The 15,721-nt window shown below is 49.2% G+C and overlaps 1 protein-coding gene across 1 annotated transcript in view; it reads left to right on the top strand.

Moving 5' to 3' along the window:
* Positions 1-14,696, top strand: part of LOC137545879 (vomeronasal type-2 receptor 26-like) — a 48,117-nt gene extending 33,421 nt beyond the window's left edge. Inside the window, exon 2 of the mRNA XM_068267658.1 lies at positions 13,789-14,696. Within this exon, the coding sequence (XP_068123759.1) occupies positions 13,789-14,696 (908 nt within the window). The remainder of the gene's footprint in view (positions 1-13,788) is intronic.
* Positions 14,697-15,721: the final 1,025 nt, after the last annotated feature.

The raw sequence follows: 15,721 nt of genomic DNA, 5'->3' as shown, positions 1-15,721 counted from the left end.
TACACAGTGAGTTTGGTCTGTCAGTGTGAAGCAGTACACTAATTATACTACCTGCTGATCCATGTATACACATGCAAGATGTTTTAAAGCACTTTGTGCCTCCAATTTAGCATGCAATGTGATTTCAGTCCTTAAAACCCTGCTGTGCATCAAATCCATAATTTTCTCCGGGACTTTTGCCGTGTATCCCACTCCGCCATGCCCCCTCCAGGTGTTAGACCCCTTAAGACATCTTTTCCATTACTTTTGTGGCCAGAATTAGTATTTGAAGTTTTGAAAGTTTGCCTACCATTGAAGTCTATTGAGATTCGCAAAGTTTGTGCAAACCCGAACTTTTGCGGAAGTTCACATTCGAGGTTTGCAAACCTAAAATCGGAGGTTTGAGCCATCTCTACACCGGAGTGGTTCTGGGCTTCTAACTTAAAGAGGCAACAGAAGTAGTGTGCACACAGCTCTGGGTGTCAGTGGCCAGTGGAGTGTAACACACAAAAAACACAGGAAACCAATGTACTAACCCTCAATAGGGCTGTTTGGGATGCCTTCACCCCTAGTGAGGAACAAGGACACAGACCTAGATATTGCTTTCCCTACCTACCTGCAGCAAGTCTGTCCCTGCCCCACTAACAATCAGCAACCAGCAGAGAATTGATCCAATATGGCCACCGCAACTGCTTTTTGATAGGGGGGCGGGGGTCCAGGAATGGGTGCTAGCTGATTGGATGCAATGTGTCTGCTTACTGTGAGGTAAGGGGTCAAAGTCTAGCTAAGTGATGATGTATAGGGGACAATTCAAACACGACAAAAGTTTTCTGTTTGCCGCGAATGTGAACAGTCGATGTTCACAGAATACTGCTTGCCGCCAAACTGTTTGTGGCTCTCTTTAATCATCTCTAATCATGTGCCTTGAATGACCAATGTGTGGCAGAATATCATGCCCCGTAATGGGCTTGATTGGTTGGCCAAGGGTCAGGCCCATGTTTGGAATAGCAAGCTCCTCTGTAGACCCTGGGCAAAGCTATCGTTGCAAAGAGAAAAAGTGTTGCTTTAAATCTGTGTCTATTTAAGGTAGCCATACATCTAGCGATGTATGGGCAGATTCGACCAAGAGACAAATCTCTCTCTTATCAAATCTGATAAGAGAGAGATCTATCAGCAGCCCATACACCACAGGCCAATTTCCAATCGATTTCATGCTGAAATCAATCCGGAATCGACCTTGTGACACGGCATCCGTCCGCCTTGCCGCCCTGACACGTTCATTGCGAAATTGCACACCATTCCCGCCCCACGCACCCGATCTAGCATTGCTGTGTTTTAGTATAAATTTGGTGTTGTCATGAATAGTAATTTTATTATTGTGTCACACAATGGCAATAATGTGTTGTATTTGTGTGTGTGATTTCAGCCCCCAGTATCTCGCTGCAATGACCCCTGCTTGCCTGGGAGCAGAAAGATGTCTGGATCTTCCCCTCACATTTGCTGCTATGAGTGTGTCCCGTGTCCTGATGGCCACATCTCCAACACAACTGGTACACTTTGTTTGTACATTAACCGAGTTATGCAACTAAATAAAAACAGGGAACACCAAGAGCCCCAATAGTGTAATTCGTACTGGACAAGGTGGCAATAAGTTTGTATTGCTAAATACTCACAAGTCAGGGTCACCAGCAGGCAACCACTGTAAAGGCAGGTTTAGATTGTCCTGACCCCACTCAGGATTAAGAAGTCGCTCTCTGTAGACAGGAAGAAAGGGTAGCAACCCTCCACCAAGGGTGGACTCAAAATTGTATACAATGAACAGAGGCGCCAAAAGTATAAGATTAGATTAAATGAGCTTAAAAACCAACTTAAATGGCAAAATTGAAGGAGGAAGCGCCACAGAGGCGCTTAATTTGAATCCTTGTACAGATTGTTTGATACTCCTCCCTATATTGCCTGATGAAGCGGGGTTGAACCTGCGAAACGTGTTGCATTTCTTTTTGGAGTTCCTAATAAATGTGTTTGACTGTCTGAATCGCAGTCGTTGTCGTGTCTGCTTGAGGGAGGTAAGACCACCACTTCCTCCTTCAATTTTGCCATTTAAGTTGGTTTTTAAGCTCATTTAATCTAATCTTATACTTTTGGCGCCTCTGTTCATTGTATACGAGTTATGCAACTGTTATTGCTGTAGCCAGTGGAGGGGTTCAGATTTAGCACTGTACATTTGTGTAATCACACTACTGTAGTAACGTGTATGTAAGAAACAACCTCAACTCCATTAGAGTTGAGACACTGTGTAAAACAAAGCAGAATGTGATGAGTTTGAAAACATTTGCACTTTTTTGAACTTAACCACTTTACAACCTCTGCCACGCTTATCTACGCCCCTTTAAACTTCACCTGAGTCACAGGGGCGTAGATAGGCAACTCCTGTTTATTTTGCTGCTGTGCGCGATCGCGATCGCGTGCGCGTATGCGTACGTGTCCGCGTGCACACGGATGTGCATACGCGTCGGGCACCCGCTGGTCCGTGATTGGCTGATGTGAACATGTGTTCACAAAGCCAATGACGGTGCTCATTCATGCAGAATGTGTGTAAACATTGCATCAGTCTCTATGCTGTTACAGTTACTGAGATCACTCGTGAGAGGATCTCAGATAGCTAACACAGCATTAGTGAGTGATCAGCATCAGTGAGGTTTTTTTTTTATAAATTATACCCACATTAAGCCCATTAACCCTTGCCTCCCTTAAATGTGAAAATTGCTGTGTTTTTTAGGTGAAAAACCCTGTGGTAGAGAAGTGGTTAAATCTGAAGCAAAAATAGAATTACAAGATAATGAATTGTATGTGTATTATAAATAACTAGCCGACCCACGGCGTAGCATACGCCGCATAAGGGGGTAGCAGGCAGGAAGGGGGTATTGGGTCTCCCATCTGCGCTCCTCCTCTAGCTTAAGTTCAGCAGGACCCCCCTCCCTCACCTGGGTCCCCCATGTGTGCTCCCCCTCCAGCCAGTGGCGGACATACGGCCGTGCAGGCCGTGCCGCCGCACGAGGGCCCCTAAAGTTCCGTTTTCTTCAGGGGCCCATTAAGTATTTTTTTTTTTATATATTTTTTTTATTATTTTCTAATTTCTTCCCCCGGGGGCCCCCAACTCCTATCCTCCCTCCCTCCCTCACCTCGGGGGGCCCCCCTCCCGATATGCGCGGCGGGAGAGCGAGCGAGCGAGCGGCAAATGCAGGAAGTCTTCAGGGCTCTCCAGGCAGACGCTAGAGGGCTCAGCCGCTTGGTCTCCGATATGTCTCCAAGTTGGAGACATATTGGAGACTAAGCGGCTGGGCCTCTAGCGTCTGCCTGGAGAGCCCTGAAGACTTCCTGCATTTGCCGCTCGCTCTCCCGCCGCGCATATCGGGAGGGGGGCCCCCCGAGGTGAGGAAGGGAGGGAGGATAGGAGTCGGGCCCCCCACCCGGATAGCTACCCACCCGGCTACCTAACCACCTACCCACCCGGCTACCTAACCACCTACCCACCTGGCTACCTACCCACCCACCAGGCTTCCTACCTAACCACCCACCCGGCTACCTACCCACCTACCCACCCGGCTACCTACCCACCCACCAAGCTACCTACCCACCCGGCTACCTACCTACCTACCCACCCGGCTACCTAACCACCTACCCACCCGGCTACCTAACCACCTACCCACCCGGCTACCTACCCACCTACCAGGGGCGTAACTAGAAATCACTGGGCCCCCCTGCGAATATTTGGATGGGCCCCCCCCCCCCCCCCCCCCCATAGGTGCCAAATAATCGTAATGGGGCAGCGTTTCACTGTAAATTAATTGTAAAGTGGGCAGCATTTTACCAGACAATCGTAATGTGGGCCAGAAAATCATAATGTGGGCAGAGTTCACCAGAAAATCGTAATGTGGGCCTTTAGAAAATCATAATGTGGGCAGAGTTCACCAGAAAATCGTAATGTGGGCACCAGTCACCAGAAAATTGTAACGTGGACAGCATTCACCAGACAATCGTAATGTGGGCAGCGTTCACCAGAAAATCATAATGTGGGCAGAGTTCACCAGAAAATCATAATGTGGGCAGAGTTCACCAGAAAATCGTAATGTGGGCACCAGTCACCAGAAAATCGTAACGTGAGCAGCAGTCACCAGAAAATTGTAACGTGGACAGCATTCACCAGACAATTGTAATGTGGGCAGCGTTCACCAGAATATCGTAATGTGGGACAGAAAATCGTAATGTGGGCAGAGTTCACCAGAAAATCGCAATGTGGGCAGCAGTCACCAGAAAATCGCCATGTGGGCAGCAGTCACCAGAAAATCGCAATGTGGGCAACAGTCACCAGAAAATCGCAATGTGGGCAGCAGTCACCAGAAAATCCTAATGTGGGCAGCATACACCAGAAAATCGTAATGTGGGCAGCAGACACCTGAAAATCGTAATGTGGGCAGCAGACACCTGAAAATCGTAATGTGGGCAGCAGACACCAGAAAATCGTAATATGGGCAGCAGACACCTGAAAATCGTAATGTGGGCAGCAGACACCTGAAAATCATAATGTGGGCAGCAGTGACCAGAAAATCGTAATGTGGGCAGCAGACACCTGAAAATCATAATGTGGGCAGCAGACACCTGAAAATCACAATGTGGGCAGCAGACACCTGAAAATCACAATGTGGGTAGCAGTGACCAGACAATCGTAATGTGGGCAGCAGACACCTGAAAATCGTAATGTGGGCAGCAGACACCTGAAAATCACAATGTAGGCAGCAGACACCTGAAAATCACAATGTGGGTAGCAGTGACCAGAAAATCGTAATGTGGGCAGCAGACACCTGAAAATCACAATGTGGGTAGCAGTGACCTGAAAATCGTAATATGGGCAGCAGACACCTGAAAATCGTAATGTGGGCAGCAGACACCTGAAAATCCCCCTGCAGTGACGTCAGCGGCGGCGGGATACATACCTTCTTCCTTGCGTTCCATCGCCGCCTTCTCGCTCTAGCGGCTGACGTCACTTCCGCTTCCGGAAGTGACGTCAGCCGCTAGAGCGAGGAGGCGGCGATGGAACGCAAGGAAGAAGGTATGTATCCCGCCGCCGCTGCTGCCCGCTGCCCACACACATTCACTAGCTGGAGGGGGGCGCAGAGGGGAGAGCCACGAGGTGAGGGAGAGGGGGGAACTTCCCCTCTCCCCGTCGACTGTGGGCAAGGCTTTCCCCTCATGCTGCCACCCCTCCAGCCCCCAAAAAATGGCCCCGAGCGGGCCCCAGGCGCTGCAGGGCCCATTGCTACGCCCCTGGCACCTACCCACCCGGCTACCTACCCACCCACCAAGCTACCTACCCACCCGGCTACCTACCTACCTACCCACCCGGCTACCTAACCACCTACCCACCCGGCTAGCTAACCACCTACCCACCCGGCTACCTACCCACCCACCAAGCTTCCTACCTAACCACCCACCCGGCTACCTACCCACCTACCCACCCGGCTACCTACCCACCCACCAAGCTACCTACCCACCCGGCTACCTACCTACCTACCCACCCGGCTACATACCTACCCACCCGGCTACCTACCTAACCACCCACCTGGCTACCTACCGGGCTAGTTACCAACCCACCCACCCGGCTACCTACCTACCCACCCGGCTACCTACCTACCCACCCGGCTACCCACCCACCAGGCTTCCTACCTACCTACCCACCCGGCTACCTACCTAACCACCCACCCGGCTACCTACCTACCCACCCGACTACCTACCTAACCACCCACCCACCCGGCTACCTACCTACCCACCCGGCTACCTACCTAACCACCCACCCGGCTACCTACTGGGCTAGTTACCAACCCACCCACCAGGCTACCTACCCACCCACCCGGCGACCTACCTAACCACCCACCCGGCTACCTACCTACCCACCCGGCTACCTACCTAACCACCCACCCGGCTACCTACTGGGCTAGTTACCAACCCACCCACCAGGCTACCTACCCACCCACCCGGCTACCTACCTAACCACCCACCCGGCTACCTACCTACCCACCTGGCTACCTACCGGGCTAGTTACCAACCCACCCACCAGGCTACCTACCTACCCACCCACCCACCAGGCTACCTGCCTAACCACCCACCCGGCTACCTACCGGGCTAGTTACCAACCCACCCACCAGGCTACCTACCTACCCACCCACCCACCAGGCTACCTACCTACCCACCCACCAGGCTACCTACCTAACCACCCACCCGGCTACCTACCGGGCTAGTTACCAACCCACCCACCAGGCTACCTACCTACTCACCCACCCACCAGGCTACCTACCTACCTACCGGGCTAGTTACCCACCCACCCACCAGGCTACCTACCCACCAGGCTACCTACCCACCCACCCACCAGGCTACCAACCCACCCACCCACTCACCCACCCACCAGGCTACTTATCCACCCAACCACCCATCGGAGCTGCACGCCGGATGGAGGCTGGGACAGGAGGTCTGCTGCTGCAGGTGAGTAAATGTTTTTGTTTTTTTATTTATATTAGCAGGTGTATGTTCTGGGCAGGTCTGCCACATGATTGCATGTATTTTCTGCGCAAATCTGCCGACATGATTGCACGTATTTTCTGGGCATATCTGCCGACTTGATTGCACGTATTTTCTGGGCATATCTGCCGACATGATTGCACGTATTTTCTGGGCATATCTGCCGACATGATTGCACGTATTTTCTGGGCATATCTGCCGACTTGATTGCACGTATTTTCTGGGCATATCTGCCGACTTGATTGCACGTATTTTCTGGGCATATCTGCCGACATGATTGCACGTATTTTCTGGGCATATCTGCCGACATGATTGCACGTATTTTCTGGGCATATCTGCCGACATGATTGCACGTATTTTCTGGGCATATCTGCCGACATGATTGCACGTATTTTCTGGGCATATCTGCCGACTTGATTGCACGTATTTTCTGGGCATATCTGCCGACTTGATTGCACGTATTTTCTGGGCATATCTGCCGACATGATTGAACGTATTTTCTGGGCATATCTGCCGACATGATTGCACGTATTTTCTGGGCATATCTGCCGTCATGATGTGTATTTTCTTGAGAAAACCTGCACAATTATGTGAATTTTCTGGGGAAAGGGTCACCAAAACTTTAGCCCACTGTCTTTGCGTTGCACTTTTCAAGGGAACCTGAGGTGAGAATAATATTGAGGCTGCCATATTTCTCTCCTTTTAAGCAATACCAGTTGCCTGGCTGCCGTGCTGGTCCTCTGCCTCTTATTCTTTCAACCATAGACCCTGAACAAGCATGCAGCAGGTCAGGGGTTTCTGACAATATTGTCAGAACTGAGAAGATTAGCTGCATGCTTGTTGCTGGTGTAATTCAGTTTATTACTGCAGCCAAATAGATCAGCAGGGCCGCCAGGCAACTAGTATTGTTTAAAAGGAAATAAACTCTCACCCCGGGTTCGCTTTAAGTTACAGTTCCGCCCTCATCCGGTCATTGCCACGCCCATTTTTTTTGCCGCGGCGCTAGGCGCCGCAGGTTCTATCCACTAGGTTGTAGCCACGCCCATATTTTGCCGCGGCGCGCGTAGGGGGACCACAATTACAATTTTGCACAGGGGCCCACTGCTGGCTGTGTCCGCCACTGCCTCCAGCTTAAGCTCAGCAGAACCCCCCTCCCTCACCTGGGTCCCCCATGTGCACTCCCCCTCAAGCTTAAGCTCAGCAGGACCCCCCCCCCCTTCCCTCACCTGGGTCCCCCATGTGCGCTCCCCTTCTAGCTTAAGTTCAGCTGGACCTCCCCCCTCACCTGGGTCCCCCATGTGCGCTCCCCCTCCAGCTTAAGCTCAGCAGGACCCTCCTCCCTCACCTGGGTCCCCCATGTGCGCTCCCCCTCCAGCTTAAGCTCAGCAGGACCCCCCCTCCCTCACCTGGGTCCGCCATGTGCGTTCCCCCTCCAGCTTAAGCTCAGCAGGACTCCCCTCCCTCACCTGGATCCCCCATGTGCGCTCCCCCTCCAGCTTAAGCTCAGCAGGACCCCCCCTCCCTCACCTGGGTCACCCATGTGCGCTCCCCCTCCAGCTTAAGCTCAGCAGGACCCCCCTTCCCTCACCTGGGTCCCCCATGTGCGCTCCCCCTCCAGCTTAAGCTCAGCAGGACCCCCCCTCCCTCACCTGGGTCACCCATGTGCGCTCCCCCTCCAGCTTAAGCTCAGCAGGACCCCCCCTCCCTCACCTGGGTCCCCCATGTGCGCTCCCCCTGCAGCTTAAACTCAGCAGGACCCCCCTCCCATACCTGGGTCCCCCATGTGCGCTCCCTCTCCAGCTTAAGCTCAGCAGGACCCCCCCCTCTCCCTGACCTGGGTCCCCCATGTGCGCTCCCCCTCCAGCTTAAGCTCAGCAGGACCCCCCCTCCCTCACCTGCAGGACCCCCCCTCCCTCACCTGGGTCCCCTATGTGCGCTCCCCCTCCAGCTTAAGCTCAGCAGGACCTCCCCTCCCTCACCTGCAGGACCCCCCCTCCCTCACCTGGGTCCCCATGTGTGCTCCCCCTCCAGCTTAAGCTCAGCAGGACCCCCTCTCCCTCACCTGGGTCCCCCATGTACGCTCCCCCTGCAGCTTAGGCTCAGCAGGACCTCCCTTACCTGGGTCTCCATGTGCGCTCCCCCTGCAGCTTAAGATCAGCAGGAACACCCCTCCCTTACCTTGATCCCCCATGTGCGCTCCCCCTTCAGCTTAAGCTCAGCAGGACCCCCCCTCCCTCACCTGGGTCCCCCATGTGCGCTCCCCCTCCAGCTTAAGCTCAGCAGCAGCCACCGCTATTAGTAAGAGGCAGCAGGCGGAGATGACTCACCTTTTCCATGTTCCAGCGTGCATTCCACTGTCGTCACTTCCTGCAATGCCGCACACTGTACTGTAAGTGGAATGTACGCTGGAACGCGAAAGAGGTGAGTCATCCCTGTCCACTGCCTCTTACTAATAGCGGCGGCTGCTGCTGAACTTAAGCTAGAGTGGGAGCGCAGATGGGGGACCCAGGTGAGGGAGGGGGGGGGTCCAACCCCCTCACCGCCGCTGTGACCATTACCCCCTTCCTGCCTGCTACCCCCTCCAGCTCGGTGGCAAGTCTAGGACCGCCCCCTAGGGACAGGGTGCTACTTCTTCTTCTTGCTTGAAGGTTGAGGCACTTACTCTATTATATATACAGTATATAGATAAATAGAACATTAGTGGCAAATAAAAGAGTCTCATCTTTTTACTTTCAGTTGCATAGCTTTATAATATTATACAACATTAACAACTTCACCCCCCCCCCCCCCCCCCCCCGTGCTAAATTTCTCCGTCACTCTGCGCACCGCTTCACCCCCGTGGACGGAGAAAGGCGCACTTGTTTGTTTACTGGCTGGGAGTGGGCGGGGAACTCTCGCGCACACTCCAGCCAGCCCGCACAGCAGGTGACTAATTGGATGTTAGGAACAAGCGTTCCTAAATCCAATTAGCCTCGCCGACAGGGCCGGCCTTTGACCTGAGCGACCAGTGCGATCGCTCAGGGCGCCGGCTTCCAGGGGGCGCTCCTGCCACCTGGCCACATGTGTCAAGATGCGCGCACCGGCTGGGTCCACCTAGCCCCGCCCCCTGGTGCCGCTGCTGGGGGTGATGGCTGGGGAGCAAACATGCGATGATGGAGGGGGGAGCCGCAGCCCAACCTCTCCGGGCCGCCCTCTGTGCTCCCCCTTCCGATGAAGACTGCAGCAGGAAGCTAATTCAAAGATAACAACTCACCTCCCTGGTTCCGATCGCCAGCGCCTCTCACTTGCCGCTGGTCTCCTCTTCTACATTAGTTACTGATACACACTAAACTTCCTGTTAAGTTACGTTAAAGAGTAACCAGTGGAGTAGCAATAGGGGGTGCAGAGGTAGCAAACGCATCAGGGCCCTTGAGTTAGAGGGGCCCTGAGGGGCCCACCCCTCAAACACAGTATTAGCTCTTTATTGGTCCTGTGCTGATAATATTCACTTCTATAGTTGATTTGAATAGTAGTGATCATTAACAAACAGCTCCCCACCTCCTTATTGCACCTCTGATACTGTGGTTGTGCTTGATTGGTTTTGGTGCGCTGTATCAATTGTTATGTTTACCATGCTTGGGAGGCCCCAGTGCTAAACATGTACTGGGGCCCACGGCTTTTTAGCTACGCCACCGAGAGTAACTGTCAGGCATAAATTAAATTCTTTATTTTTAACTGATAAACAAGTAATAGGGATGACAGGCAATCCAAAAGTTAAAATATCACTCTTATTTTTCTTCTCTGTAAAAAATCATTACCCAGTTTCCCTGGCTCTTATTTGGTACATCTGCCACACAAAGGAAGTTGCAGGGCATTCTTGGTTTTCTTTTTTCTTCTTTACTTTCCCCTCAGATTTAACTAATGCAGCCTGATTGGCTGAAGCCCCTTTCCCTCCTGTTTTCCCCTACCACACCTCTGTTCTTCTCTGATTGGCCAATATTTCTTGTACTGCAAAGCTGGGTGGGAGTGTATGAAGACTGGGAGGGGCGGGCAATGATACACAGACAGAGTAAGGGAGAAAATTATGTCAGGATTGGCTTCAAGATAGACACAGACAAAATGGAAAGTCCTAAAAAGCATTTTCTCCTTTTTTACTGTAGAAACATCACTAAAATTATAATGTGGACAGTGCAATGCATATGTTATTTAAGTAGAGCAAGTATTTATATATATATATATATATATATATATATATATATATATATATATATATATATATATATATATATATATAATCGGATGTACAGTGGTATGAAAAACTATTTGCCCCCTTCCTGATTTCTTATTCTTTTGCATGTTTGTCACACTTAAATGTTTCTGCTCATCAAAAACCGTTAACTATTAGTCAAAGATAACATAATTAAACACAAAATGCAGTTTTAAATGATGGTTTTTATTATTTAGTGAGAAAAAAACCCTCAAAACCTACATGGCCCTGTGTGAAAAAGAAATTGCCCCTTGAGCCTAATAACTGGTTGGGCCACCCTTAGCACCAATAACTGCAATCAAGCGTTTGCGATAACTTGCAACGAGTCTTTTACAGCGCTCTGGAGGAATTTTGGCCCACTCATCTCTGGAGAATTGTTGTAATTCAGCTTTATTTGAGGGTTTTCTAGCATGAACCGCCTTTTTAAGGTCATGCCACAACATCTCAATAGGATTCAGGTCAGGACTTTGACTAGGCCACTCCAAAGTCTTCATTTTGTTTTTCTTCAGCCATTCAGAGGTGGATTTGCTGGTGTGTTTTGGGTCATTGTCCTGCTGCAGCACCCAAGATCGCTTCAGCTTGAGTTAACGAACAGATGGCCGGACATTCTCCTTCAGGATTTTTTGGTAGACAGTAGAATTCATGGTTCCATCTATCACAACAAGCCTTCCAGGTCCTGAAGCAGTAAAATAACCGCAGACCATCACACTACCACCACCATATTTTACTGTTGGTATGATGTTCTTTTGCTGAAATGCTGTGTTACTTCTACGCCAGATGTAACGGGACACGCACCTTCCAAAAAGTTCAACTTTTGTCTCGTCGGTCCACAAGGTATTTTGTCAAAAGTCTTGGCAATCATTGAGAATTTTTTTAGCAAAACTGAGACGAGCCTTAATGTTCTTTTTGCTTAAAAGTGGTTTGCGCCTTGGATATCTGCCATGCAGGTCGTTTTTGCCCAGTCTCTTTCTTATGGTGGAGTTGTGAACACTGACCTTAATTGAGGCAAGTGAGGCCTGCAGTTCTTTAGATGTTGTCCTGGGTCTTTTGTGGCCTCTCAGATGAGTTTTCTCTGCGCTCTTGGGGTAATTTTGGTCGGCCGGCCACTCCTGGGAAGGTTCATCACTGTTCCATGTTTTTGCCATTTGTGGATAATGGCTCTGACTGTGGTTTGCTGGAGTCCCAAAGCCTGTCGATTTTCAAGGGGAATATTTAAATTGCTGCCATTTTTACACTGGTAATAGCAGATGCCTCAAACCTGCTACAGTTGGTCATTGGGTGACTGGGGTTCAAATGCTGGAGAGGGGCAGAGCCACAAACAGCCAATCTGATTTGTTTAATTTCTATGTGAACATACAAATGATTGATGCTAAAGACCCCAAAGCTCACAAACTTGGTCATTGAGTGTTTGTGCGTTAGGGTTAGAAGAAGTGGGCGGAACCAACACCTGTCAAATACATACCCGGGCAATGCCGGGTCATCAGTGGGTGGAGACAAATACAAATTTAACTGGGAAAATGTAAACTGCAGCCATTCTTACACTGTTAATGGTAGGGTTCTTAAACTTTGCACAGTTGCTCACTCAGTGAATGGGATTAATATTCAGAAAAGTGGGTGGAGCCTACAATAGTGTATAAAGCTTCACCTATTGTTTTTCAAGTGGAATATTTAATTGCTACCATTCTTGCACTGTTAATGGCACAGGCCTCAAACCTGGTACAGTTGGTCATTGGGTGACTGGGGTTCGAATTCAGAAAAGGGGGTGGAGCCACAAACAACCCATCAGATTTTTTCATTTCAATACAAATTATTGATGCCAAAGACCACAAAGCTCACAAACTTGGTAATTGATTAATTGTTAGGGTTAGAAAAAGTGGGTGGAGCCGACACCAGCCAAATAAATTCCCGGGCAACGCCGGGCAATCAGCTAGTATATATATATATATATATATATATGTATATATATATATATATATATACAGGGGTCGAGTGGGGCGTGGACGCGGGTGGACGATGTCCACCTGCTTTTTCCAGAGGGTGGATGCCGTCCACTCTGGCATGTGTGGAGGGGAGCAGTGCAGAGAAGGAGAGCTTTGAAGACAGTGGGGAAGGGCGGACGTCTCCCCCCCCCCCCCCTTCCCTCACCTTGGGGCTCCCCTTCCTGCCTCTCCCCTCCGATGTTTTCAAATGTCGGCAGCTAAAGTGGGTGGAGAATTACAGCTGTTCTTCCAGCCGCAAGGGACAGAGCGCTCTGTGCGCGGCTACTCTGGTCTACTCAAGACCAGACAAGCCGCGCACAGAGCAGAGCGTCCCTTGCGGCTGAAAGAACGGTGGTAAGTCTACGCCCACTTTAGCCACTGAGATTTAAAAAATACCGGAGGAAAAACCTTCTCTAGCATTTCAGCCTGGCTGACTACAGGCCAGAGCACCATTGGAGAGTTGGAGAGACCATGGACATCATGAAAAATGTAGGCAGAAAAGACCATGGTGACCATCTGGCTGACACCTGAGTGAGGTGTTTAATGCATGCTTGGATCTGCTCTTACAAGACATCCATCTTTTTCTACAGCATAAAGTCAGATTTAGACACAAAGAATTTATGGTTGGCCACGTTTATTATGGAATACTAATGTGTGCATGCTACCTAATGAGCATATAAGAACCTGTTGGTGGTATGGACATTAATTTATAGCATTACAGTATTTTTTTTCTGTCTAATCTACTCCACATTAGTGAACATAATCTTCCCATAGGTGGCCTTGCTGGCACAACAATTAATCACTTAAGGACAGCCAATCAGCGTTACTTAGTCCTGGGGGAGCCACCTTACGGCCACCAATTGGCGTTAGAAGGTTAATTTAATTGTACCTATATATTTCAAAATGAGAATTACAGGGGCTCCTCTATACTAACCAATATGATTAAGACACAATTCTTCCCTTAGAATTAATATGCTGATTGTGTTTTTTTATATATACATCTGCCTGCAGACAGTGAAAATTGCTTGAAATGTCGTGATGAAGAATGGTCAAATGAGAAGAAGGACCGCTGTGTTCCAAAACTGGTGGAATTTCTCTCCTACACTGAAGATACAAATGTTGCAGTATACTCATCTGGCTCTATTTTGTGTAGTCTTCTGACTTGTTTGATATTGGGGATTTTTGTGCATTACAAAGACACACCTATTGTTAGGGCTAATAACAGGAACCTGAGCTATCTTCTCCTGGTCTCCATCATACAGAGCTTCTTCTGTGTCTTCTTGTTCCTCGGTCGTCCATCAGATGTAACCTGCAAGCTACGTGTGACATCTTTTGGTGTCATCTTCTCTGTAGCCATCTCTTCTCTACTTGCTAAAAGTATAATTGTCTGTGTTGCTTTTAAAGCCACCAAGCCTGGGAATTCCTGGAACAAATGGATGGGAACCAAATTATCTTATTCTGTAATATCTGTGTGTTCAATTGTGCAAATACAAATCTGTGTCGTTTGGTTGTCTACTTGTCCACCATTCCAGGAAGAAGATACTCACTCTTTTCAGGACATAATTGTCATTCAGTGTAATGAAGGGTCAGCCATTGCATTTTACTCTGTCCTGGGATATTTGGGGTTTCTGGCATCTGTTAGTTTCATTATAGCATTTTTTGCCAGGACATTACCGGACAGCTTTAATGAGGCCAAGTACATCACGTTCAGCATGCTGGTGTTCTGCAGTGTCTGGATTGCCATGATCCCGGCCTATCTGAGCACTAAAGGGAAATACATGGTGGCTGTGGAGGTGTTTGCAATTATGGCATCAAGCGCTGGACTTCTTGGCTGCATTTTTTTCCCAAAATGTTTCATAATTTTATGTACACCCGAACTTAACACAAAAGTAGGTTTGCTTGGAAATAAAGCAAAATAATCTTATACAGTAGATATTAATTAGACTATGCAAATCTAAATGAATTCTATAGAATTTTTAAAACAAAATCTCCTATAATGTAAAAATTAAATTTTGATGGGTTATACTGTTGGCAGTATCAACAGAATTACCTTCATTGCTGTACAGTAAAGCAGCCACAAGATGTCCCTGTCTGTAAAGTGAGGTTCCCTCTGTGTTCCTCTCTGTTCTAAGCAAGTTGCATTTCCTGATAGTTGGGTATGATATATCTCTGCATGTTTTCTTCAGTAAAGAGTTCTAACTTGTGATACTGGATGCCCATCTGCTTGTACAGAACACTCTGCTCCTTCATATACAGTCAACCTTTTGTTACATGGAGGAACTAAAGGCTGCCATACACTGGTCGCTTACCACCAGATCGACCAACAGATAGATCCCTCTCTGATCGAATCTGTTCAGAGAGGGATCTATTGGCTTCCCATACACTGCACACCCCCGGTCCCCGCAGTCTCTCACTTCTTTCAGCACCCTCCGCCCTCTACTGTTTGAACGTCCCCTTCTCACAGGATGGAACCGGAAGTGAAGACAAAGAAGATGCCGGAAGAAGTGAGAGACTGCAGTGACCCGGGGACTTGCGAGGGCGGACAGGTGATGTATTGCTGCACCGGCCGCGCCTTATCGAAACGCCGCTAACTATGCGTTTCCGACCTGCCGGCGATCGAGATGAATTTACCACCTGGACAGATCGTCTGTATCGATCGATTTCAGGTGGAAATCGGTCGATTGGTCAACATTTGTGTTAATGGCTTCACAACAGATTCAATTACAGTGATCGAATTTGCTGTTTTTCGATGGGAAATTGTTTCAGTGTATTGGTACCTGAAGGGTAAAGTGAGCTTGCTAGCACAACTCTCTATTTAAGAGATTGTCACTGAGAAGCTAAACATTTTGGAATGAATGCAAAGTTTATGCAAATTGCAAGGAGCTTGGGAATGGGCAGGAAGTGAGGATGTTGTCATTATCACTGGAAATTATTTTTTGACAAC

The sequence above is a fragment of the Hyperolius riggenbachi genome, chromosome 1 (genome assembly GCF_040937935.1).
Source record: "Hyperolius riggenbachi isolate aHypRig1 chromosome 1, aHypRig1.pri, whole genome shotgun sequence".
Classification (NCBI taxonomy): domain Eukaryota; kingdom Metazoa; phylum Chordata; class Amphibia; order Anura; family Hyperoliidae; genus Hyperolius; species Hyperolius riggenbachi.
Note: the sequence above shows the minus strand (reverse complement) of the source record. Positions and strands in the feature narration are given on the sequence as shown.